The sequence below is a fragment of the Humulus lupulus genome, chromosome 3 (genome assembly GCF_963169125.1).
Source record: "Humulus lupulus chromosome 3, drHumLupu1.1, whole genome shotgun sequence".
Classification (NCBI taxonomy): domain Eukaryota; kingdom Viridiplantae; phylum Streptophyta; class Magnoliopsida; order Rosales; family Cannabaceae; genus Humulus; species Humulus lupulus.
In genome coordinates this window covers 283,987,234-284,013,824 of record NC_084795.1, presented here as the reverse complement: position 1 = coordinate 284,013,824, position 26,591 = coordinate 283,987,234, and the positions used below count along the sequence as shown (strand labels likewise).

At 33.4% G+C, this 26,591-nt stretch overlaps 3 protein-coding genes and 1 long non-coding RNA gene across 20 annotated transcripts; 2 read left to right on the top strand and 2 right to left on the bottom strand.

The window, feature by feature from the left end:
• The first annotated feature begins 1,122 nt into the window (after positions 1–1,122).
• Positions 1,123–3,206, top strand: LOC133824845 (uncharacterized). Its single transcript, XR_009888580.1, has 2 exons — positions 1,123–1,470; positions 1,561–3,206. It is a non-coding gene; the product is annotated as an uncharacterized LOC133824845 (long non-coding RNA).
• On the bottom strand, positions 1,632–8,397 carry LOC133824836 (putative disease resistance protein At3g14460). 8 transcript variants are annotated; one of them, XM_062257830.1, is made up of 5 exons: positions 4,568–8,397; positions 4,115–4,272; positions 3,281–3,505; positions 2,516–2,686; positions 1,632–1,744 (listed from the first exon to the last, which is right to left on the bottom strand). In XM_062257830.1, the coding sequence occupies exon 1, from the start codon at positions 7,951–7,953 to the stop codon at positions 4,579–4,581; it is 3,375 nt and encodes a 1,124-aa protein (XP_062113814.1). In that variant the 5' UTR covers positions 7,954–8,397; the 3' UTR covers positions 1,632–1,744; positions 2,516–2,686; positions 3,281–3,505; positions 4,115–4,272; positions 4,568–4,578. The 8 variants fall into 8 exon arrangements, with proteins under 8 accessions (XP_062113814.1, XP_062113812.1, XP_062113815.1 ...); XM_062257828.1 differs by having other exon boundaries at positions 2,516–2,677; XM_062257831.1 differs by having other exon boundaries at positions 2,516–2,677; positions 4,137–4,272.
• Positions 8,398–15,485: 7,088 nt separating this feature from the next.
• Positions 15,486–16,996, top strand: LOC133824843 (GDP-mannose 4,6 dehydratase 1). The gene has a single exon (XM_062257845.1). The coding sequence runs from the start codon at positions 15,588–15,590 to the stop codon at positions 16,698–16,700; it is 1,113 nt and encodes a 370-aa protein (XP_062113829.1). The 5' UTR covers positions 15,486–15,587; the 3' UTR covers positions 16,701–16,996.
• A 3,830-nt stretch (positions 16,997–20,826) lies between these two features.
• Positions 20,827–26,332, bottom strand: LOC133824835 (putative disease resistance protein At3g14460). 10 transcript variants are annotated; one of them, XM_062257825.1, is made up of 6 exons: positions 22,725–26,332; positions 22,432–22,592; positions 22,266–22,342; positions 22,089–22,123; positions 21,786–21,986; positions 20,827–21,304 (listed from the first exon to the last, which is right to left on the bottom strand). In XM_062257825.1, exon 1 carries the CDS (start codon positions 26,174–26,176, stop codon positions 22,796–22,798), a length of 3,381 nt encoding a protein of 1,126 aa, XP_062113809.1. In that variant the 5' UTR covers positions 26,177–26,332; the 3' UTR covers positions 20,827–21,304; positions 21,786–21,986; positions 22,089–22,123; positions 22,266–22,342; positions 22,432–22,592; positions 22,725–22,795. The 10 variants fall into 10 exon arrangements, 8 of the variants coding, with proteins under 8 accessions (XP_062113809.1, XP_062113810.1, XP_062113808.1 ...); XM_062257826.1 differs by having other exon boundaries at positions 22,089–22,160; positions 22,432–22,583; positions 22,725–26,331; XM_062257824.1 differs by having other exon boundaries at positions 22,432–22,583; positions 22,725–26,331.
• Between the last annotated feature and the right edge of the window lie 259 nt (positions 26,333–26,591).

The following is a 26,591-nucleotide window of genomic DNA, read 5'->3' as shown; positions in this document are numbered from 1 at the left end:
TTCCTAAATTACCCTTATTTGAGCACATTGTTCTAAAGGTTGTTGTAATATGTATTATATGTATTATATTATAGTTAAATTGGAAATACATTCTAATTGTAGCGTGTTTAAGGAGAAAAAAAATATGTAATTGAAGGGGTATAATGGGTACATTAATTGAAAATTTGGGTACTAAAATAAGAGTTAAAAATACTGGGTAAAAATTAAAGTGAATCATTTAAAATGATACTGAATCTAATTACAAGATTAAGGGTGAACACGGGTCGGGTTTTCGTGTTTTGGGTTCATCGGGTTCGGGTTTTATGGGTTTCAGGTTTAGAAAAATGGTATCGAAACCGATTCAAATTTTTTGGGTTTTTTGTTTGTTTAAGGTTTTGTTCGGTTTCGGGTTTGATTTGGGTTGGGCTGGGCCATTTGTGTTTTGGGCTGAAAAGCCAAATTTTGCAAAAATATCATTTTTTTCAAGAATACCATTTTTTTTTAATTTTGGGTTTGATTTTGGGTTGGGTTGGGCTGGGCCAATTTGGTTTTGGGCCGAAAAGCCAAAATTTGCAAAAATACTATTTTTTACATTTTTTTTTTCGAAAAATACCATTTTTTTTGGATTTCAGGTTTGAACCTGAACCCGAGTTTTAAAAAATTTCAAACCCAAACCCGACCCTACTTTTGTTGAGTTCGGGTCGAATTTAACCCGAATCTGACGGGTTTTCTGGTTGCGGGTCGAGCGGGTTTTTCGGGTCAAATGTTCACCCCTACCTAAAAGCACTCATGTAAAATGTCTTATTATTTATAATATAGAGAAAAAATAGTTAAATAGTCTTATGTAAACTTATATTTTTTTACCTAAATAAATAATATTTCTCTATATGTGAAATACTATTCATCAATCTATAAATATTTTTTTACTTTTTTATAAATTTTTGTATATATACGAGTGTAATACTATTATATTTAATTATTTTATTTCTTAAAATTAATAAAATATTTTCAAAAAATATAATATTTAAATGTTCCAGAAAAATAGAGAAACATATGTTATAATGTTATAATGCAGAGAAAAAAAATAAATATGAAAATACTTATTATTGCACATGGAAATTGTTATAAAGTTTTCCAGTGTGCTCAAATTTTGTACAATTTCGGCACTGAGGCTTTCATTAATTATTGCCATTATTTTGGCCATATCATTTACTCACCATGGACCATATCATTAATGTCATCTTTTTTTTGTTTTTCAAATGCTATAAGGGGTCAGCACCGACAAAAGAAAAGAAAAAGAATAAGCAAGAACTCAACAAAGCTACAATCCATGGCGACTCAACCTCTTCTTCTTCTTCTTCTTCTTCTTCTTCTTCCTCTGCTACTCTTCTTTCTGTTACAGCCCTGGACCTTGCAGCTTGTGCTGTCTGCCTCCATAGTCAACTATCTCCCTGGTTTCCAAGGTCCTCTGCCTTTTCATCTTGAAACAGGGTACGTAAACTTTACTATATATAATATATATACATATATATACTATATATGAATAGTGAAATATGTATGTTTATATATGTATATATATAGGTATATCGGAGTTGGTGAATCGGAGGACACCCAGCTTTTCTACTACTTTGTAAAGTCGGAGAGAAGACCTGAGAAAGATCCTCTGTTGCTGTGGCTCACAGGGGGCCCTGGTTGCTCTGCTTGGTCTTTAGGCTCCTCCCAGAGAAATTCCCGCAAAACCAAGCCCCAATTTCAAATTGGGACACTAGCTTAGCAATTATTTGTGAAAAACAAAAAAAAATGCAGTGATTAATCAATATTCTACAAATTAATTAAAAGAAGACTTCTGTAGTGATTTACAAATCAAATGTTATAAAAAAAAAACTGGAAAGTTCAAAAATTCCTCTCTACAATTCTTTGTTGAGTTTTGTATAACAAAAAACTCTTCACAGAAACCTCACTTCCCAAATCCCCTTTACAACCAATGCACTCATTGATCTTAACTCATAAATTAACATTTTATTTATAAAATAGAGTTCATGAGAATTTGCTAAAACATAAAACTTAACTCCATTAAACCAGTAGAATAAGTACTAATTATGCATTATAGAATGTTTACCATCTTTTCTTTTTCACCCTTTTTTTCCTAAGCCTTTCAACATACACCATAAAACATTTTCATTTCATTTTAAGAAGAGACGAAAGTCACCTGTTCATGAGCGACCTCCTCCCAAATTTATTGAAAACCTCACTTATGGCGGAGGAAAACCGTAGTAACAATCAGGACACTTGGAAATTACAGAAAGATATAGAAAAAATCTCAAACATGAAAATAATAAGAAAGAACTAGACATTACTAAATGCATACAAAATAAAATGAAAGACCAATCTAAACAAGCCTAGATTTATGAAAACCAAAACAACTAAATTACAATCTAACATGAACATTGCTAGTTTCGTTAGAGAGACATTGGCATAAGTTGAAAGTGAAAAGCATGATTTTGCAGAATGTGTCAACCAAGATTGTAAAATATACCTTAATCATTGATGATCGTTAGAGAATACGCTCAGCCTAAAGTAGTAGTTCATTGTTATATCCCATGCCTTCCAAGGAGCATGTTCCACCACTTTGCAGATTGAATATTGTCCCAGTCTTATAGCTTTTCCCAGATTTCGTCTGATCTAGTTATGAATTGCACTGCAAAGGCTGGCAGATTGGTCAGTTGTAGTATATTGTCCCATGTATAGATTCAACTAGCACAAATTTCATCATTGATCAGTAATTAGGCAAGAGTACATAATCTTTAATATGTAAATTTCATTGACAAACAAGTACTTCTCTACAAGTATTTTCTGCAGAGGCTTTGCCCTTTGAACTTGTGCTTTCGCAAACATTCTCAGATATACATCTCTATGTAAATAAACATGTCTATAAACACTAATCGTTTTACTTAGTATCAGATGGGGTTTTTATAGCAGAAAGAATTTCCATGTGAAGCATGTTCTGAACAGTAAAAAGAAATCTGAACCTTATTGGATTAATTCTCATAATGATATTTGGTCATTCTGAACTCAAGTGACTTTCATTTATTGCAGCTCTAAGACTTGTTTTGCTCAAGCAATCTGCAACCAAGAAAAGTTGCCTAGTTTGTACTATATTGCTTGATTAAATTCCAATGGCTAACAAATTTGTTAGAGGATATGTAAAGCTATACTAATAAGTACACTTATCTATATCATTAGTAAAAGAAAAATACACAAAAACACATGTAATATTCAAGCAGTGTGATTGTAAACAAACCTGATGAATTGGGGGTCCATTCAAGTATCTTTGTTGAACAAATTCTTTCAAACAATGCTACATCATAATCTGAATCGTATCGAGGGACTCGTCAAGAGCTTCCTTAAAAATGTTTCCTCCCACAGCCATTTGCAATTCAAATCCAGCTATTTCATTATAAAAGTAGGATTCTAAACAATCTATGCACAAATTACCCCACTCTCAGATTCTGAGTACACATAAGGCCTGTCAAAACAAAATAAACAAAATACACAAACTGAGCTTCACTATATACACCTTTCTTCTTTGAACTAACCATAAAAAAGAAATCACATAAAAAATATAACCAAAAAAAAAATCCCATTTCAAATTATCATTTGTCCTAATGTACTAAGTAGGATATCTCTAGTAATTTGTATCCTTTAAAAATTCAATCTAATTACAAAGGTAGCATAATGAATCCATTCACACATGATTACTATTAGGTACATAAGGGCCAATAATATTTGCACACTATATGCTTATTTTTTTTGTGTAATAATGAAAGCCGTTGAAACTATAAATTATAAGCTATATTATGTATGGCACATTTTATAATCCACAACAACAACAATTAACAAATCTGGACATCTAATGATTCTGTTATTTAGCAAGCTGGGGATAACTCTGTTAAAACCACCATAGATATTTTTTAAAAGACAAGAGGCTTCAAAATTTCAATAACTTATTATTGAGATATCTTATAAGTATTTCAAGAAAATGTTTTTAAGACCCTCATTTTAGTGAAGGAAAAATACATGAAGAACAAATTAGATTCAAATTCAAGCAGTGTGATTTAACAGTGTGAACACAAACCGTAAATTGTAATTCAACACACCATTGGTTGAATGAACTTCAGCTGGTCCACCAAAAACAGGGCTTTCTTCATAGTATTGGCTCCGGAGCTATTTACAAATCAAATTTGATGATCTTGATATTTCAGAAAAATAGGATTCTATAAATAAAAAAAAGGCCTGTGAAAACAAAGTGAGCAATGAATAAGAATATCAACCATAACAAATCATACACAGAAAGATCATTTTGCATAAAATTGGATTGAGTTCATATTATAGTGGCTAGTATCCAATTCTTTTAAGAATTCTGTTCCTACATTTATTGTACGAGGTGATTGTGTGATTGAGATAATGGTGGTTAGTTAGAAAAAACAAATCCATCGACAAGAAAAATGTCCACTTGAGCTGAAACTAAGCTAGGCTTCAGCGAATAGATATTGATTAAGTGGTGAAGCATGGTTAAGTTGGAACATACCTGAATTAAAATCAACCGTAAAATATAACTTGGGGTATGTGACTAATCTTGCTCCAATGTTCCTCATTCTGGTCGTACTTTTCCTTTAGCAAAGTACAATAGTCTATGTTCAAAGTTCTGAGGGAGGTTGGAAACCCATCTTCTGACAATGTGTGTAACTTGTGGCAAAAACTGATTTTAAGTACTTCCAAGAATTTGAGTTGACCTAGCCCATTTTTGTCCAGGCTTTTAAGTTCTCGAAAGCAGTAGATATCAAGAGAAGTAATAGTGGCAGGTAGTAGCCCTTCCTCCGGAAATGATTCAATATCTTCTTCCTCTCCACGAATTGTAACATCCCTAAGATGGGGTAGTGTTAGCTCATTCCATTTCATCATCAAAAATTGACGATAGGATATTTCAAGACTAGACATACTAATGGGCGGACCACCTTCAGGGGAAGTCTCTATCAACGGACAATTTTTGATTGTCAAAGTTTTCAAAGATGAGAGGGAAGCCATCTTCTCTGGCAACCACTTCAATTTAGGACAATGCATGATGCTAAACTCAACAAGTTTGGGAGCAATAACTCCACCATTTGGGAAAGATACAAAACTACGACAATCCAGGATTCTTAGAGAAGATAGAAATGTTAGTTCGTGACATTGCCCATCAGACATTGAGAGGGCTTCAACATAGTAACATGCATTAAGAAAAAGTGATTTGAGATTGGGAAATAAATCCATATGGAGGGATCTAAAGGATGATCCACATCTATACAAAAAAAGATATTGAAGAGGAGGGTGTTGGTAGAATGGAGTGGGAGTACTGGTAGGCAAACATCCAATAGAAGCAGAAGAAGGATTCGTTGGCTTTATTGCATCATACACTGACTCTATATTTTCTGAATGCCTAATATCTATTTCTCTAACACATGGTAATCTTGTGTTAGTGAAAAAAAACTGCTCACTAGTTCCACTAATGTCAAGCTCTGTTAACGAAGGAAAGAAGCGAGGCAAATTCCCGACGAGCTTAGGACAATTACTAATCTCAAGTGTTTTGAGTTTACCGTATGTTGTTGCATCTTCTGTTTGCATAGAATCCCATTGCTCCCAAGATAACATAAGATTGAAGCTTAAGAACTCCAATGATGAAAATGGCTTTTTCACATAACTATTCCCGTAGAACTCAGCACCCACCATCACTACCAAAGAAAAATCTGAAATGTAAAGATCTTTCAGCAAAGGCAGTTGCCCAAGTGGTGGTAAATTGGAGCAATGGCTACAATGTTCAAGCCTTACTTTGACAATGTTGCTAAACGAATCATTCCCAACCCAGTTTGGAAATTTTGTGCCTGGGTAGTAAACAATCTCAATCTGCTTCAATCTTGTGTTAGGTTCAAGCATTTCAAGCACACCCTCTCCATGTTTTGGATCAACAACAACATTATCAAAACTCCATTCCAAACTCAGTTTCTCAAGCTGCTTCTTACCCAGTACATTGACTTGATCCGATGCTATTACCACATTTTCTAACTTCTTAATGTAAAGTTCTCCACGTAGATTTGGAAGTTCTGCCAACTCTTCTACTTTAGCGCCACTCTCCTTTCCCACAACAAATGTTGTCAGCGTTTGGAGATTCGTCAATTTACTTATCTTGGTTGGCATTTCTACCAAAGCAATTGTCGAAACATTACTCAAAATAAGATGCCTCAAATTAATGAGATGATGCATATCTTTAGGCAGAGTTTTAAGGAAACAACATCCTTTTAACTTCAATGTTTGTAAATTGAATAACACAGTAATAGAATCCGGTAACATCACAATGTTGTTATAAGAAAGATCTAAGTAGCGAAGATGTTTTAGTTCACCAATCAAACCAGGCAATTCGGTGGTACCATAACAAGGAAAAGCTAGAACTCTCAAACTTTTCAACTGCAACGGCAAATTGTGCACTACTTCCTTAGAAGTGCATATACGACGTTTACTTATTGATAAAAAAGTTCGCAAGTGAGTAGCTTCAAAATCGTAACTAGATGTCTTGTCATCGCGATGAAAGAGTCTTGTATCATATCCAAGGTGACGTGTCTTCTTCTCAAACTTAGCAATGTCTTCATTGTGCTCTAATAAACAACAGTATTTCCCAGAAACAGTTCTAGCCAAATCAACAATAAGATCATGCATGACAAAATGAGATTCACCTTTCCTGGTCTTGGACTTTAGAAAAAATGACACAAATACTAAATCATTGAAATACTCATTGCCAACTTCTTCCATTCTTCTATTCCCCTCAGAATGCTTCACAAGATTTTCTGCCATCCATATTAAGACCAACTTTTCTCTTTGAAATTCATAGCCTTTTGGGAATATTGAACAATAAGCAAAACACTTTTTTAAGTATGGAGGAAGATAGCAGTAGCTCACTTCTAAAGCTGCAGGAAGAATCTTGCTCCTTTTATCTGTCAGCTCCCAAATATTACTCTTTGCTATTTGTTCCCATCTCTCAGCATCCAACGTCGATCTCAAGAGCCCTCCTAGAACTTTAGCAGCTAAAGGTAAGCCATTACATTTCTTAGCAACTTCTTTGCCAATACTTTCCAATCTTGGATTCTCAATAAACATATTAAGATTTCCACGAGAAGTATGTTTTGCAAATATTTCCCAACACTCATCTTTTGATAATTCTTTAAGATAGTGTGGATCAACAGTTCCAATGCTATCTGCAACTCTTCTGTTTCTTGTTGTCACTACTATTTTGCTGCCTTTTGCTCCATCGTTGAAAGGCTTCATCACTTCCTTCCATTGAACATAATCATCCTCCCAAGCATCGTCTAGAACAATCAAAAACTTCTTTCCCATCAACTTCTTTGCCAAATTAACCTGAAGCGAATTCAAATCCATGTCATTGCAACCATCATCCGGAGCCACTTGTTGAAGAATGGTTTTTGTCACAACCATGGCATCAAATTTATCAGAAACGTACACCCACACCTTAGGTTCAAACATGTTCCTCACTCTTTCATCATTGAAAAGGGTTTGAGCAAGGGTTGTTTTTCCAATCCCACCCATTCCCAATATGGGAATGACTTCATATATATTTTGACTACCCACATCATTTGACATCAATAACTTCAATAAAGCATCCTTGTCACCCTCTCTACCGTAAATCTCAGGCTCATCTGGGAGAGAAGTCTTAACAAGCAACATCTCTGATGGTTTCACCTCAACAACATTCTTTTCTATGTTCATGTTTGCAATTTGATTTGCTAAGTACTCCAATCTCCTTAGAATCTTTTCCATACTGGTGTTCCTTTTCCTATCAGCTGAGTTAAAGGGTTTGGAGAAACGAGAAAGTAACTTACTTGTCTTTCTTCTCACTTTGCTGCTTGACTCAGCTTTCTTGGGTCTCATACCATCATACTCAATATCGCCAAAGAAGTCCTCAGCATCATCGACGGCTTCAAGAAGATCGTCCAGCCACTTCTCCACTCCAGGATTTTTTATTTTCTTGTTCTCCACTTCGAAACGAACCGCATCCAGACAATCGAATGTTGACTTCAGCTTGAAAAGCCTCTCAGAAACAGAACTTTTATTTCCCTTGAAGAACTCCTCAACATAAGGAGAAGCGAACTTTTCAAAGCAAAAAATCAATAGAAGCTGAGAGAAAAGCACCGATCACAGGTTCAGCCATGTCTCACTTCACTTCAGTAGCTAGCTGAGTTGTGTTGCACAGTTAACAATCGTAATGGGAAGACGAACAGAACAACAATGTGAAAGGATACCAAAAGATCACAGTGATTTGAATGAGAGAATAAGGGGAAGATGACAATAATGATCAGAAAAAACAGTAGTCTTTATTTTACTTTTTGGTCATAAAAGCTTGTCAGACTAAATACTTATTGCACATGGAAATTCGCTTACCTAAGACTTGAATTTAATTTAGAAAATAATTAAATTGGTGTAGGTTTTTATTTTGATGTTATTATGGTTTACAATATTTATGAATCTCTAATTTATATAAATATTGTATTTATTATATTGTTTTTATTAAGTATTATGTCTAACTAGAAAATATAATCGCGTTTTTCATATTTTTTTATAATTATTAAAAATATATATTTTTTGGGAGTTTATTACAGTAATGATTCATTTTCACCCTATTCGTACAACATGTTTTTTATATGGACACGTGAAGACATCTAGACTATATTTTTTTTATGATGATTTTCATTGTTCATTGTATAGCGAATCTACAAGATTTTGAAATTTTCTCACAAATTAAAATACTGAAAATAAAGTTCAAAAAATTTGCTGTACATGTGCTTTTATTTATTATTATTATACGCTTTGCGATATTTTTTTTATAAAAAGTCCAAAATAATGTATAAAAAAATTTATGTTTTGTGGAAGACTTATTTTTGTCAATTACCTGATTGAAACCTTTATTTTTAAAAATTAACTTTTAGATTTCGTGTTTTGTCAAAAGGTTAAAAATTGGAATTGGTAGATTGATTATTTGAATACTATATTTTTGTCGATTACCCGTTTTGACCCTTTATTTTTAAAAATAAACCTTTAGACCATATATTTATTTAAAATGTTCAAACTTCTTATAAAAATTAAATTATATATTTATATAATTTTTATTTTCTAAAATGGTACCTTGTATTTTAGTTGGTTACTCGTTGGAACCTTTATTTTTAAAAATTAACTTGTGGACATCAAGTTTTGACAAAATGTTAAAATATAAATAGATTAATCGATTATTTAAAAACTATATTTTGGCCGATTACTCGTTTTGATTCTTTATTTTTAAAATTAACCTTTGGATCATATATTTATTCAAAAGTTAAAAATTCTTTATAAAATGTAAATTATATAAATATATATAATTTATATTTTCTATAAGAGTTCACACTATTTTGAATCTTGTATTTTAGTCGCTTACCCATTTTGACCCTTTATTTTTTTAAATTACCTTGTGTTTTGTGAGAAAGTTAAAAATAGGGAATTTACTCATTTTTGGTACCTTATATTTTTGCAAAGTATCATTTTGGTACCTTTTGTTTTCAATAATACTCATATGGTACCCTGTATTTTAAAATTATACATATTTGATACCCTAAACTCAGATTTGATAGATAAAATTTTGTCAATATGATCAAACTGTCATCAGTTATATGTAATTAAGTAATTAAAATGTAAATTTGGAACTTACATAATTGACAGCAGTTTGATTAAATTAGTAAAATTTTATTAATTAAATTTAAGTTTAGGGTACCAAATGTAAAGCCCCAAATTCTCCGTTGTGTTTAACGGCGTGAACAGTAGGCCGGGAGGGCCATACTTGCTTATGTTATTAATTGATAAAATGCATGTATATGTTGATTATACTATGATATGATGTGAAATGCATATATGTGAGTCCATACTTCTTTATACAGGGGTGCGATGGTAATTTGGCCCGTTGAGGGTAAATTGATTATTTGTTCGCATGTCGGTGATATAATTTGAGACCACATTATGATGTGGATTGTTCGAGCCATTTGGTATGAGACGATCAAAGAAATGTTAAACGTCGGTTTGGTCATAACAAGCTTAAGCTCGAGGCTCGGGGTGAGTCTCGGGGTGTTTTAATGGTTAGAGTGTTACCGGGTATCAAAGGGTAACGGGATGTGAAATATTGGAGTTTGAGAATATTGCGATTAGTGGGAAAAGGGAAGCGTTAATTATGATTAACGGTGTAGGTGGAAAATGTCAAAATTGCCATTAAGTTGGTTTTAGAGCCTTAAATGACCTAGGGGCATTTAGGTCATTTGGCTAGGATATATGTGGTTTTAGAAGGCTGTGGAAACCGTTCAAAACAGAGCAAAAACAGAGAGTCTTCTTCTTCCTTCCCGTACATCATTTCCTCTCTATCATTCTTTGAGGTTTTTGGTCCCAAGTTGAGGTGGCAAGTTAGGGAATCAAAGCTTGGAGGTTGTGGTCTTAGTTCATCATCTTAAGAGGGTTCAAAACCAGTTGGAGGTAAGGAATTGCCTTTGAATTTCAGGTTATACTCTGTTTTTGTTCATAGTTTTCAATTCATGTTTTTGATGTGGGAAGCATGAATCAAAGGAGGTTTTGTGTTAGCTTGATTGGGGTTTGATGAGAGTGAGTTAAGGGTGTTGATAGGGGGTTTAATTGGGTGTTTGGAAGAGGTTTAAAGTTGGTTTGAGAGGCTGGTTTTAAGGGTAAAACGCAGGGACAATTCTGAGTTCGCGTGCTGGTTTTGGGCTGAACTGGGCTGGGTGCCGCGGCACAGCTTTTGCGTGCCGTGGCCCACGCGCGCCTGGCAGATGGAGCTTAGAGGCGTGCCGCGGCACGGCTTTTTGGGGCCGCGGCCCATAAGCCAAATTTTGTTAAAAATGGTTTTCAGCTTAGGGATTCAAACCATAGGCCTCGGGGTTGAACCTAGTACCCGGTTGGGTGGTATTTGAGGTCTCGGGGGCTGGGTTTTGGTTTGGGAATCCTCAGTTATCATTTTTATTGATGAATCCTACATTTTGGTTATGACCAGGTAACCGCTAAAGGACCAAAAAGTCGATCGTTCTCAGGGTTGTTCTTTTATTCGTTCTTGCTCGAACCAGAGGTAAGAAAACTGCACCCCAAGTGTAACATGCATGGATATTCCTGAGGCATGTTGAATGTGAGAATATGGACATGGATTGAACATAGAATGCTTAGCATATGTTGCTCATTTGTGCATGGCACTGACTTATTAGTCAGGTTTGGCAAGAGTGCTAGTATCACTGTGAAGCTGTGACTTATTAGTCAGGTTCGGCAGTGGTATTGGGCATTGATCACAATGAACTGACTTATTAGTCAGGACGGCCTTGGTGTGTGTCACGCAAGCCAGTAAGATTGGATCTAATCGATTATTAGCATTGAATAACTCAAAGAGCATTAATGCCAGACCGACCCCGAGGGTCGATGAATGAAATAAGCGCTTGGAGGCTAGTGGCTTACTCAGCAGCCACTCTCCCATTTGAATAAGTGACATGCATGGCAGTCACTCAGTGCGGTTTACCAGAAGTCGTTGAAGGCTAGTGGCTTACCCATCAGCCACTCTTCCATCTGAATTAGTGACTCGCTTATCAGTCACTCGGTGTGGTTTATCAGGACCTCATGTGGTGTTCACTCATTTGTTTGAAAGCTTTATGCTCAGTGTGATTATAATGATAATCATTTGATAATGCTTATATAAAGTGTTATGTTTTCTTGCTGGGCCTTGGCTCATGGGTGCTATGTGGTGCAGGTAAAGGGAAAGAGAAGCTCACCTAGCCTTGAGTGGAGAGCTGATGTGGTGGTGTGTACATATGCAGCCGCTTGACCACCACGGTCAAGGTGTTCTCAGAGGAACTAGGGGGTTTACCCTATTTTTGCAGCTTAGGTCGGCGGGATTGTAACTTTACAACAGTAGTGACCTTTTTGTGCTGGGAACAGCTTGTAGACGTTTTATTTAGCTCTGCAGAGCAGTTGTAATAAAATCTCCATTTCTTTTTTTTATTGGTTTTATACCTTAACCTGTTAATTACACTTAGAGCACGTTTTTGACCAAAGGACTCAGGTAGTGAGTCAAATTTCCGGTCCACCGTTCACCGTAACGGTTCTGGGGTAGCCAGGGCGTTACACCAAATATGTACTATTTTAAAATACAGGGTACCATATGAGCATTATTGAAAACAGAGGGTACCAAAATGATACTTTGCAAAAACACAGGGTACCAAATGATTACCTACCCTTAAAAATATGAATATAAAGATAGATTATTTGAACTATGTATAATTTGGTGATCACCCGTTTTGATCTTTTATTGTTAAAAACTAATATTTGAATCCCGTATTTTGTCAAAAAGTTAAAATATAACTAGATATATTTTATTATTATTATATATAGATATTTTTATCTATTGTAATTTTATCAAAATAAAAATGAGAAAAAAGAGAAAATGGATAAAAAAAAATTTCCTCAATCAATTAACAGCCATAAATTAGAAAAGTAAAATAAAAAATGAGATAAAATAATGTTTACTTATATTTATAATTTAATTAAATAGTTATGGTAATTAAATATCTAATCAAATTTAAATTCAAAATATATATCGTTGAAATAAATCAAAATTTTAAAATTATATATGTTGTTAAAATATATTTTTGTAGAACTATTACATTTAAATTAAAAAAAAAAAATTTAAATAGACATTTATTATATTTATTATTATTGTTGTTGTTATCATCTATCATAAATTAGAGGTGTTATTTGTTTAATTACGTGAATATGTATAGCTTGAAACTGATTTATTCGATTTTAAATTTTTTGAATTAATTAATTTATTTATTTTTGTTAATATTCTTTTTAATTCATAATAAGATCAATAATTTAAAATTAAAACTTTCAAATTTTTTACACTATATAAAGAACTCTCACTCAATAGATGCCTGAATTTAGACACTAAAATTTTCCTAATTGTTGCATGCATTAGATTAGCATGTGACAAAAATACACAATATATTAATTAAATATAAAATAATTTATAATATAAAGAAAAATGATGAAAGAAATTTTGATACAACCTTCTCATTTATAAAAATCATATCCATACTAATTAATTCTCCATTCTTCTTAGTATTGAGAGACTCCCACAGTCTACAAACTCTAATTGTTGTCATCCAATCATCTCTATCATTGTTTAAGTCGGAGAGAAAATAATACTGCATTATGAAAATTGTAATTGAATGAGAGAGAAGAAGAGAAAAAAAAATAGAGTAGAAGAAAATATGAGAGTTATAGAGAAAGTTTATAATATATATAACATCATGAAGAGATATTTATAGAGAATGTTTAGAATATATCTCTTCTATATAATAAGTGTGTAGATAACAAAAATTATTGGTTTTAACAGTTTTTTATTTTTTAATGTTAACTTTAATGGAATATTCTTATATTTAACAGAATATTCTTATATTTAACGGTAGTTTGTAAACACTTAAACTTAAATAAAATAAAATAAATAATTTAAAAAAATTAAAATATGATATTTTTTAGATATTTTACAGTAATAATTATTTAAAAATAATAAATAATTAAACAAATTAAAATATGATATTTTTTAGATATTTTACAATGATAATCATTTTTAAATAATAAGTAATTAAACAAAGTAACATATGATATTTTTGAAATATTTTACAATGATAATTATTTAAAAATAATAAAATCATACGTTTTATAACTTAAATAAAATTTAATTAAACTTAAACTCACTTATTAGAATAATATCATATTAAACATATAATATAATTTACTGTGAATTAACAACAAATTATTTTTTTTAAAAACCTAGCAAGAAACTTAAATTTAAAATCCAAGTATAATATTTAATATTACATTAAACATATAATATATAATTCACTCCCAAATTAAAAAACTAGAACAAACATAAACATAAACTTAAACAAAAATAAAACTAATATAAATTTCAGACATTAATATAAATTTAATAAAAACAATTAATAAATTCTATAAATAAAACTAAGTAAGATGTACATTATGCACGTTGTTTATATCTAGTATATATATAATCATGAAGAGATATTTATATATAATATTATTAATTTAAATAATAATTAAATGGTAAAAAATGAATAAAATGAATAATGGTTACAACATATCATATATGGTTAATCAAATAAATCAAATGAAACTACCATCTAATGTGTATTCATATATAAACATTTATTCATATATCCTAAAAACAAACAACGTTTAAAATCATAGTTCAAATATTTTGTTGCACTCATATATAAAAAAAACATACATGTATGCAACATAAATGTTTGAATCATGTTTTCGATGCCTTAAATTATTTAGAATTTTTCGAAAATTGGTGCGATGCATGTTATGACTACAATGTACACAATCATATTAAAGCGTAATTAAGATTCTAATTATCTACATACTAAAAATATAAATGGTACACTGATAACCCTTTTTAGGAGGATTTCTCGTAATTTTTTTTTGACCCACTGTACTTTGTCGCTGGCTCCGCCACTGTTGGTACATAACAATATGTATATTGATAAAAAAATATCTTATGTATATAACAAGGGTTTATACTTTTTTGGATCCTGTGTTTTGTCTCATTATCTGTTTGGACCCTAAGTTTTGACAAATTACTTTTTGGACCCTATATTTTGTAAAATGGTTAAAATAGAACCATAAACCTGATTTTGGTCAATGTTTTCTCAACTAAAATCACAAATAATTTACCAAACTAACAATTTAGAGCAAAAATAAAATCATTCTGCTTAAAAACTGTGTTGTTATATTCAATTTTTTCTTCATCAAAATTGAGTTTATGGTTCTATTTTAACTATTTTACAAAACACAGGGTCTAAAAAAGTAATTTGTCAAAATTCAGGATCCAAACAGATAATGACACAAAACACATGGTAAAAAAAAGTATAAATCCATATAACAATATGCAATTAACTTTCTAAATTAGGAATTGTGCACTTCCATTTACCAATACACACTTTCAGACAATAAAACCAATGTAAATAAGAAAATAAAATAGTATTTAAATTGAATGTAAGAGAAAAATCTTGATTTAAAATAAAATGGGTATAATTGATGAAAAATAAATCATCAATATTTGTTATTTATTATCAGTATATGGTATCAATATTAATTAATTTTAATAAATTGTGTATGAGGTAAATATCTCTAAAGTAAACACACAACACTGCCGTACTCACCGACGAAAGCCCCGAGGATAAAACCGTCATTCCAATAACTTTTCCTCTAGTAATTTACTAAATAACCATCTTCTCACACGTGGCGTCTTCTTATTCGTTAAGAAAAGTATAACGAAGAAACCGCGTCTTAGCTAGCTCTACAGAAATAACCAGACAGACTAGATCTGTCCCCGTCTCTCTCTCGCTCTGCTTAAATTCTTCGCCTTTTCTCTAATTTTCTCGGAAAAAGCTCAAAACACACCAACAATGGCGTCCGAGAACAACGACACTCACGGATCCAAATCCACCACCACCAACGGCGGCGAAGCCCCGGAGCGTAAGATTGCCCTGATTACGGGAATCACGGGTCAAGACGGGTCGTACCTGACGGAATTTCTCCTCGACAAGGGTTACGAGGTCCATGGCTTGATCAGAAGGTCTTCCAACTTCAACACCCAGCGGATCAATCACATCTACATCGATCCGCACAATGCACACAAGGCTCGGATGAAGCTCCACTATGCTGATCTCACTGACGCCTCCTCACTCCGCAGTTGGCTCGACATTATTCGTCCCGACGAGGTTTACAACCTCGCGGCCCAATCGCACGTCGCCGTTTCGTTCGAGATCCCGGACTACACCGCCGACGTCGTCGCCACCGGCGCACTCCGTCTCCTCGAGGCCGTCCGATCTCACATCTCCGCTACTGGAAGATCTCACATCCGGTACTACCAGGCTGGATCGTCGGAGATGTTTGGAGCCACTCCTCCGCCTCAGAGCGAAACGACGCCGTTCCACCCTCGATCCCCTTACGCCGCGTCCAAATGCGCCGCTCATTGGTACACCGTCAATTACAGGGAAGCTTACGGGATCTACGCCTGTAATGGGATCCTATTCAACCACGAATCTCCGAGGCGTGGGGAGAATTTCGTCACGCGCAAGATCACGCGCGCCGTTGGCCGGATCAAGATCGGGCTCCAGAACAAGCTGTTCTTGGGGAATCTCCAGGCTTCGAGGGATTGGGGTTTCGCCGGAGACTATGTTGAGGCCATGTGGATGATGCTGCAGCAGGAGAAGCCCGACGATTACGTGGTGGCCACCGAGGACTCGCATACGGTGGAGGAGTTCTTGGAAGTGGCATTTGGGAATGTGGGTTTGAACTGGAGAGACCATGTCGTGATTGACAAGCGGTATTTCAGGCCAGCCGAGGTTGATAATCTCAAAGGTGATGCTTCAAAGGCCAAGAAAGTTCTTGGGTGGAAACCCAAAGTGGGATTTGAGCAACTGGTGAAGATGATGGTGGATGAAGATATTGAGTTAGCTAAGAGGGAGAAGGTCCTCGTTGATGCTGGTTACATGGATGCCCAGCAACAACCATGATCATCTTCATTCGTATCTCTCTCTCTCAATCTTTTTTGTATTGGTTTCAAATGGTACCTAAGTTGATTGATGATATTACTAGATTTTTCCCCTTTTCATTACAATGTCGTTCCATGAAATGGTTCTTAAGAGCAAATATAGTTTGATTCGAGTAATTTAATATTTATCATATCTTGTCAGTTCCATTCTTTAATGTTACTCAACTTAATTCGTTGGATTTAGCAATTTTATTATGTTTGATGTTTACTAGTTTGTATTAGATATGAGGATCAATAATATGAACTCAATTCAATTTTTTTTTTTTGCAAAATGGTCTTACTTTCTTATTCATTGCCCACTTTAATTTGTCTGGCTTTATGTATATTGAGAATCTGAGAGTGAAATGATTTGTGGGTAGATTAGATTGTATAGAATCCTATTTTTCTGAAATAGCAAGATTATTAGATTTGAATTGTAAATCTTTGATATGGAACTGGAAGGCACTCTTGGAAAGGCTGCAAGATTGGGACAATATTTGATATGAAACATCCTGTCCTTGTGATTACTACTACTTCATCATCAATGATTAAGGTAAGTAAATTTTTCAATCTTGGTTGACACCTGCCAAATCATGCATGCTTTTCAGTTTTAATTATTCCCAATGTCTATCTGAATGAATCTGATGCAGATATCATCCACAACATGAAAGAGACAAGAAAAATCAAAGGGAGGAGCTTTGAAGCATTCTATAATGTAAGAGTTTCTAGCTTACAAAATATCACCACCATAGAATGGCTGAAATTAGTAATCTGCAGGTTTAAGAGTGATAATTTATCAGTTAAAATTCATTGAGTGTATTTGTTGTAAAAGGGGATTTGGGAAAGTTTGAATTGGTGGGTGTTATGGTTTGATTAGTAGCTTGACTGATAGGATATTGCATTGTTTTTTCATTAATCAATGCAATTTTCTTCTTCTTTTTGAGAAAACATTATAAATTGCTAATTGCTAATTGCAAATAGTAGGGACATGAGACCTACTTCAAATAAAAGGAAGAAAGTAAGGAGCTTTTGAGGGCATCGAATCAAGGTTGGTGGAAAGTTTTGATCTTTTCTTTTTTTAACTTTATTTATAGTAGTTTGTGTCGGTGGAGGTATTTTTGAGGTTAAATCTAAAGAACATAGCTATCATCAAGTATCTCAATTGCTCCTCACATGATGATGTCTCTTTTGGATTTAACAATAGATCTAATCTTAGCTATAAGAGCAACTTATTATAGTGCCCAACCTTGTCTTTGCCTGTGGAAACAAGAGAAGAGAATCTTAAATGTGGGATTCTTTGGGGTCTTAAAATAATAATAGAGCTGTCCTTTTCTCTTGCAGTCTTATCTTCAGGCTAAGAAAAATTAGATTTTTTTAACTCTTTCCGAACCAACCCATATAATTTATTTATTTCTTTCATTCCTAGACATTGCTACTAATTCATATAGATCGGATTGCTTGCAACTAAGGTTGAAACTCAATCTCAACTGTTCACCTAACTTTGTTCTCTAGCAACAGCTTCTGGGTACTCTACAACGTAACTCTCACTTCAGCAAAATGACTCTGAAACAAAACAATTACAAGGAAACTTTTTAATGTCTCTTAATCTTTTGTACTCTACTCCCTATTTGTAATAAAACAGTAAAAATAAGTTAGACCAATTCACAGTTGACCTCTAAGACCGTTAAATCATTGATGATGATAATGATTATATCTTTTCCCACAGTGAATATAAATCTCTGCCTGATAGAAGCTGATATAATTGTGAATTGCAATGCAAAAGTAAACACAGACCTTGATTGGTTCGCGATTGGAAAATTGTATTTTTAAAAAGTGATTCTGAAATAAAAATTTGAATTTATGGTCTGAAAATATGTTTTTTAAAATATGATTGGCTCTGTATCTGAAAATATTTTTGGGTTTTAAAATACTGAAAATGTGACTGGTAGGAAATCTGAAAATATAAAAAAGTGTTAGATTTGTAGGATTTTAAGATTAAATAATTTGAAATCAAAGAAAATGTGATTTTCTTATTTTTGATTTTAGAACACAAAATTAGAATATTGTTGTAGGTCCCACTGTTTTCAAGTTTTTAAAATGGTAAAAAATTGAATTCCTAGCTAGCTGTATATTTCTTATTAAAGTCGATCAAAATTATTAAAGTGTTCCTCTCTAAATCTTTAGGCTGGAATTACCAATTAATTATGAAAATTCAAAATGCAGAGAATGTAGTTATGATTAATTTATATGTGCGGTTTTGATATAAATAAAATGCTATTGAACTTCACCAAAATGCACTCAATGATCTCAGCTGATAAATGAACACAGAGTACATGAGAATTCATTAACATATAGAGAGCTATTATAAAGCATAAAACTAACTCCATTTAACCAGCAATTTACTAATTTTACATAATAGAATGTTTTTTTTTTTTTAAAATAATTTTCTTTTTCGATAGTTGACCATAAAACATTTTTTTTTATTTTAAAAAGAGATGAAGGTCATCATGAACTGTTCATGAGGAACCTCCTCTCAAATTCATTAAAAGCTCTCACTTATGGCGGAGGAAAACAGTAGTAACAAACAAGACACAAATGATTATGAAAATAGTAATCGATCTAAATAAGCATAAACCCGCGAAAATCCAAATAACTAAATTACAATCTAACATAAACAGTGTTTCACTACATAGAGAAATACTATTCATATAGGTAAAATATAAGTTTACATTACCCATTAAAAGACTATTTAACTATTTTTTCTCTATATCATAAAGAATAAGACATTTTAGCTACTCCATTGGGAGTGCTCTTAGCTATAAAAGCATCCTTGTCTTTGCCTGTGGAAACAAGAGAATCTTAAATGTGGGATTCTTTGGGGTCTTAAAATAATAATAATAAGAATAGAGTTGTCCTTTTCTCTTGCGGTCTTATCTTCAGGCTAAGAAAAAGAAGATTTCTTAACTCATTCTGAACCAACCTATATAATTTATTTATTTATTTCATTCCAAGATATTGCTTCTTGATAGAGAAAATATACCATATGGAAAGTATGTGAGTATATTTAACAATTTATAAGAGCACGAGTTACTTCACTCATTATCAATTGGTTTTGAGATAGAATCTCATGTTTCTTACTATGCACATCATTCTACTTCTATATCACTTTCCATCAAGCCGCCCAAAATTGATCATCTTAAGGGGATGTTAGAAAATATCTCACATGGAAAGTATGTGAGTATACTCAACAATTTATAAGAGTATATGCTACTCAACTTATCACCAATTAGTTTTGAGATGGAACCCCATACTTCTTTCCATGCACATCATTCTAATTCAATATCACTTTCCACATTCAACAAAGAATTATAAAAAATATATATTAATATATATATTTATAGAAGAGGGGCTAGAAGAACCATCTTCTCTAGCAACAGCTAGTGGGACTCTACAATAATATAACATATGCTTAGGCTGCATGATATTCAATCCCAGACTTCCTTTCCTTAGGAGAACTTCTTTGTGAGGCTATTACTTTGCGAAGAATATCATCACCAACATGCTCAAACACGAACCAACAAGAACAACAACAATAGAGCACCAAAGAAAGTATCTAAGTAAAACAGGAAACCAAAATCATTAAAGAAAAACTGAAGACTCGAGTATTTGTAGTTGTTTCCATGTTCTGATCTATGTATACATCTTAGCTAGCTGTATATTTTTTATTGAAGTCGATCAAAATTATTAAAGTTTTCCTCTCTAAATCTTTAGGCTGGAATTACCAATTAATAATGAAAATTCAAAATGCAATGATTAGTACATGAGAATTCATTAACATATAGTGAGCTATTACAAAGCATAAAACTAACTCCATTTAACCAGCAGATTACTAATTTTACATAATAAAATGTTATAAAAAAAAAAAAAATTCTTTTTCGATCATTGACCATAAAATATTTTTATTTTATTTTATAAAGAGACGAAGGTCACCTGTCCACGAGTGATCTCCTCCCAAATTTATTAAAAATCCTCACTTATGGCGGAGGAAAACAGTAATAAGAAGATTACATAAAGATAAAATAAAAAACATCTCAACTCAAACATCAAAATAATAAGAAGAAACAAGATGATTATGAAAATAGTAATCGATCTAAACAAGCCTAAACCCGCAAAAATCCAAATAACCAAATTACAATCTAACATGAACATTGCTTGTTTCTTATTGTGAAAGCTACTTATTTATTGCCTTTAAGTGAAAAGTATGTATTGGCAAAAGTAGTCAACCAAGATGTGAAATTTGCCTAAATCATTGATGATGATTAGAGGATGCCCTCAATGATTGTCCCAATCATACAGATTTTCCGAAAAGGGATTCAAGAATTTCAACTCATAGACTTGAGAACATAAATCAGTGTATGATAAAATCTGGTCCAGTAATATCCCTAGCTGATGAATTGGGGGCACATCAACTTGGGCTATCTAGGCATTCAAGTGTCTTATGCACACCACACCATTTGCTGAATAATTTCTTTGGAACAATCTATTGCACATATGACTCCACTCTTAGATTCTCAGTACACAAAAGGCCTGTCAAAACAAAGTGAACAATTTTTTTTATTATTTTTTAAGCAAAAAAACAAACACAGAAGAAAAGGAAATTGGTAACAAAATAAGAAAGACAATGAAGATAAAAATCATAATGCAGCATGTGGACATGGAATTCAAACTTTCAAAATCATAATACAATGAAAAAATGTATTGTATTTCTCAAAAAGAAGACAGTACAATGATATGTATTATATTATATGCTTTTTTTTCTGTGTAATGATGAAAGCCATAAAAGCTATAAAGTATAAGGCTATATATGCACATATAACACATTTTATAATCCACAACAATTAACAGATCTTGCGTATTTTGGATATCTTATAAAGTATTCCAAGAAAATGTTACAAGACCCTCATAATTTATAGTTTCCTGATCATTAGAGAGAAAAATACATATAGAAAAACACATAAGAAGTGATTTACCAGTGTGAACCCAAACTGTAAATAGTAATTAAACACACCTGAAGAATTTAGTAGAGTATAAAACTCGTGGAAACTGGGCATTTAATGAAACTCCAGTCAGTCTTCCAAAACAGAGGCTTTCTTTGCAGCTGTGCCACATCATCATCATCATGTGAAATCATAATTGGGAATCAAGAGCTTCTTTCATAAATATAGAATTCTAAACAATTCCAGTCTCAGATTTTCAGTGTACATAAAGCCTGTCAAAACAAAGTGAGCAATGAATAAGAATATCAACCATAACAAACTATATATATTGAAAATAATATGCAAAAAATTGGACTGAGTTCATATTATAATACCTCATATAGAAGAAAAATGTGCACTTGAGCTGAAGCTTTAATTGAAAAGAAAAGAAGAAGAAGAAGAACCATCTTTAGAGATGTAAAATAATCTCAAATTACTATAGGTCCTACCATACTATTATAAGTAAATATTTTTATAAAAAATTGAATAATATTCGAAGACGTAAAACAAACCTGGGATTGTGGTAAGCCAGACTTGGAACAAATATGGATCATGTTGAGAAAACTATCTTAGAGCCCTCAGAACATTGCTTGTTTCATAGAGACATTAAAATTGACATAAATTGAAATTGAAAAGTATGTTTTGGCAAAAGGTGTCAACCAAGATAGCAAAACTTACATTAGTTATTGATGAATCGTGGTTGCCCTCGGCCTGAAGTTATGCCCCCAATGCCTTTTGTATTGAATTTTGCTAACCTGAGTTCCCATTTTGATATTTTGGTCCATTCTGAACTGATATGGATTTCAACAGTTGTAGCTCTCATAGTAATTCTGCAATAACTAACAAATAGTTTTGAGGATATGTTAAACAATACCGATAGCTATTATCTCTATAGATCAACAATTAATAGAAGAAAAATACAAAGAGATCAATCAATTAATTGAGATTGCCTAAAAAGAGCAAATACATACTTCTATTATTTGATTTAACATTCAGAGTAGTTGTGTGAAAGATTGGGATGTGACGTATGGTAAATGCAAGCTCAAATAAATTCGACATGGGGTATATGACTAATCTTTCGCCAGTACTCATTCTCACTCTCCTTTGGATCGTAAATTTTCTTTAGGAGAGTACAATCAGCTATCCACAAAGAGCTAAGGGAGGTTGGAAACCCTTCTTCTGATAATGTCTGTAACTCAGGGCAGAACCAGATGTAAAGTTGTTGTAACGAGGTGAGTTGACTCAGCCCATTTTTGTCCAGGCCTCTAAGTTTTGGAAAGCTAAAGATACGAAGAATGGTAATAGTGGCAGGCAGTAGTCCTTCCTCCGGAAATGATTCCAAATCTTCTTCATCTCCTTCAACTCTAACATCCCTGAGATTGGGTAATGTTTGCCGATTCCATTTCATCCTCAAAAGTTGATGATAGTTTATCCTAAGTTTAGACAAACTAATGGGCAGACCACCTTCAGGAATAGTCTTTATCAATGGACAACTTTCGATTGTCAAAGATTTCAAAGATGAGAGGGAAGTCATCTTCTCAGGCAACCACTTCAATTTAGGGCAAAGAGAAATCCGAAATTCTCTCAGTTTGGGAGCAATAAGTCCATTTGGGAAAGACACAAAGCTATGACAATAAGAGATAGACAGAGAAGTTAGTTCCTGACATTGACCATCGGACATTGAGAGGGCTTCAAAGTAATGGCAGTTGCTTATTTCAATCTTTGTTAACGAAGGAAGGAAGCGAGGCAAATCCCCAATGAGCTTAGGACAATTAGAAATCTCAAGTGTTTTGAGCTTTTTGAATGTTGCTGCATCTTCAGTTTGCATTGAATGCCATTGCTCCCATGATGACATGGAGCTGAAGCTTAAGGTTTCCAATGATGAAAATGGCTTCTTCGCAGAACTGTTCCCGTAAAACTCAGCACCCACAGTCGTTACTGAATTAAAACTTGAAATGTGAAGAATTTTTAGTGAAGGCAGTTGCCCCAATGGTGGTAAATTGGAGCAATGTCGACACCTACTAAGCTTTATGTCTACAATGTTGTTGAACGAATCATCCCCAATCCAATTTGGAAATTTTGTGCCTGGATAACCAAGAATCTCGATCTGCTTCAACGTTGTGTTAGGTGAAAGCATTTCAAGCACAACCTCTCCATGTTTTGGATCAACAACAAAATAAGCAGTCCATACCAAACTCAATATCTCAAGTAGCTTCTTATCCAGTACATTGACTTGATCCGATGCTTTGGTAATATGGGCCACATTTTCTAACTTCTTAATGGAAAGTTCTCCGCGTAGACTTGAAAGTTTTGCCAACTCTTCTATTTTAGCACCACTATCCTTTCCCACAACGAATGTTGTCAACATTTGGAGTTTCGTTAATTTACTTATTTGACTTGGCATCTCTACTAGCCTAGTTTTGCTGATAATAAGATGTCTCAAATTAATGAGATGATGCATATCTTTAGGCAGAGTTTCAAGTAGATAACAATTGTCTAATTTCAATGTCTGTAAATTGTACAATACAGTTACAGATTCGGGCAACATCACAATCTTGGTGCCAGAAAGGTCTAAATAGCGAAGATATTTTAGATCACTGATTGAATCAGCCAAATCAGTGATACCACAATCACGAAAAGATAAAACTTTCAAACACTTCAACTTCGGCAGCAAATCGTGCTCTACTTCCTTAGGAACCAATGAGCCACCAAAACCAGATCTTATTGACAAAAAGGTTCGCAAACGAGTAGCTTTAAAATCATAAGTAGATATCTTATCACCATAACAAAGGACTTTCGTGGCACATCCAAGATGACGAGTCTTCTTCTCAAACTTATCAACATCTTCATTATGCTCTAACAAACAACAATATTTTCCAGAAACAGCTTTAGCCAAATCAACTATAAGATCATGCATACCGAAATAAGAATCAGTTGAGTATTCAGTGTTCACTTGAAAAAATGACAGAGATACTAGTTCATCGAAATACTCATCACCAACTTCTTCCATTCTTCTATTCCCCTCAGAATGCTTCACAAGATTTTCTGCCATCCATATTAAGACCAACTCTTCTCTTTGAAATCCATAGCCTTTTGGGAATATTGAACAATAAGCAAAACACTTTTTCAAGTGTGTAGGAAGATAGTGGTAGCTCACTTCTAAGGCTGCAGGAAGAATCTTGCTCCTTTTATCTGTCAGCTCCCAAATATTACTCTTTGCTATTTGTTCCCATCTCTCAGCATCCAACGTCGATCTCAAGAGCCCTCCTAGAACTTTAGCAGCTAAAGGCAAGCCATTACATTTCTTAGCAACTTTTCTGCCAATACTTTCCAATCTTGGATTCTCAATAAACATATTAAGATTTCCCCGAGAAGCATGTTTTGCAAATAGTTCCCAACACTCATCTTTTGATAATTCTTTAAGATAGTGTGGATCAACAGTTCCAATACTATCTGATACAGTTCTGTTTCTTGTTGTTACTATTATTTTGCTGCCTTTTACCCCATTATTGAAAGGCTTCATCACTTCCTTCCATTGAACATAATCATCCGCCCAAGCATCGTCTAGCACAATCAAAAACTTTTTTCCCATTAACTTCTTTGCCAAATTGACTTGAAGCGAATTCAAATCCATGTCATTATGAGCATCATCCGGAGCTACTTGTTGAAGAATGGTTTTTGTCACAGCTATGGCGTCGAATTTATCCGAAACGTACACCCACACCTTAGGTTCAAACATGTTCCTCACTCTTTCATCATTGAAAAGGGTTTGAGCAAGGGTTGTTTTTCCAATCCCACCCATTCCCACTATGGGAATGACATCATATATCTTTTGATCACCGCCTACATCATTTGATGTCAAAGACTTCATTAGAGCATCCTTGTCATTCTTTCTACCATAAACTTCAGGTTCATCCGGCAGTGAAGTCTTAACAAACAACATTTCTAATGGTTTCACCTCAACAACATTCTTTTCTAAATTCATGTTTCCAATTTGATTTGCTAAGTACTCCAATCTCATAAGAATCTCTTCCATGTTGTTGTTTCTTATACGTTGAACTGAGTTAAAAGGATTTGAGAAATTGAATAACTTTCTTACCTTTCTTCTTTCTGTTTCTGCCTCAGTTATCTTGAACTTCAGAGCATCATATTGGATATCGCCAAAGAAGTCCTCAGCATCATCGACAGCTTCAAGAAGATCGTTCAGCCACTTCTCCACTCCAGGATTTTTGATTTTCTTGTTCTCCACTTCGAAACGAACCGCAGCAATACAATTGAATGTTGACCTCAGCTTGAAAAGCCTCTCAGAAACACAACTTTTATTTCCCTTGAAGAAGAACTCCTCAACATAAGGAGAAGCTATCTTTTCCAGCAAAAAATCAAAAGCAGAGAGAAAAGACCCGATCACAAGTTCAGCAGCCATGTTTCAGTCCACTATTTCAGTAGCTAGCTAGCTCAGTTGTTGCAGTACTGACTGTTCAAAGGTTCATAAAAAGCTTATAGCAATAATGGAAATGAAAGGATAAGAGAATATGATATCATAAAAGCATATCCACTCATATTCTCTTATCATGATCATAAAAGCATATCCACTCATATTCTCTTATCACGATCATACATTTGCAAAAGTAGGCTTTACTAATAATAATATTTATCAGATCAATCAATTGAACATGTAAATATTTCTACTATTTTTTTCTTTATTTTCAAGCTTTATTTAAATTTATTGAGAATGACAATTCACAAACATGCACTGAGTTGAGTTTGATAGCAAATGCAGTAACTTTTAGTTTTAAATTCTGAATTTTTGTTATGTTTGATTCATACCAAATCTTTAA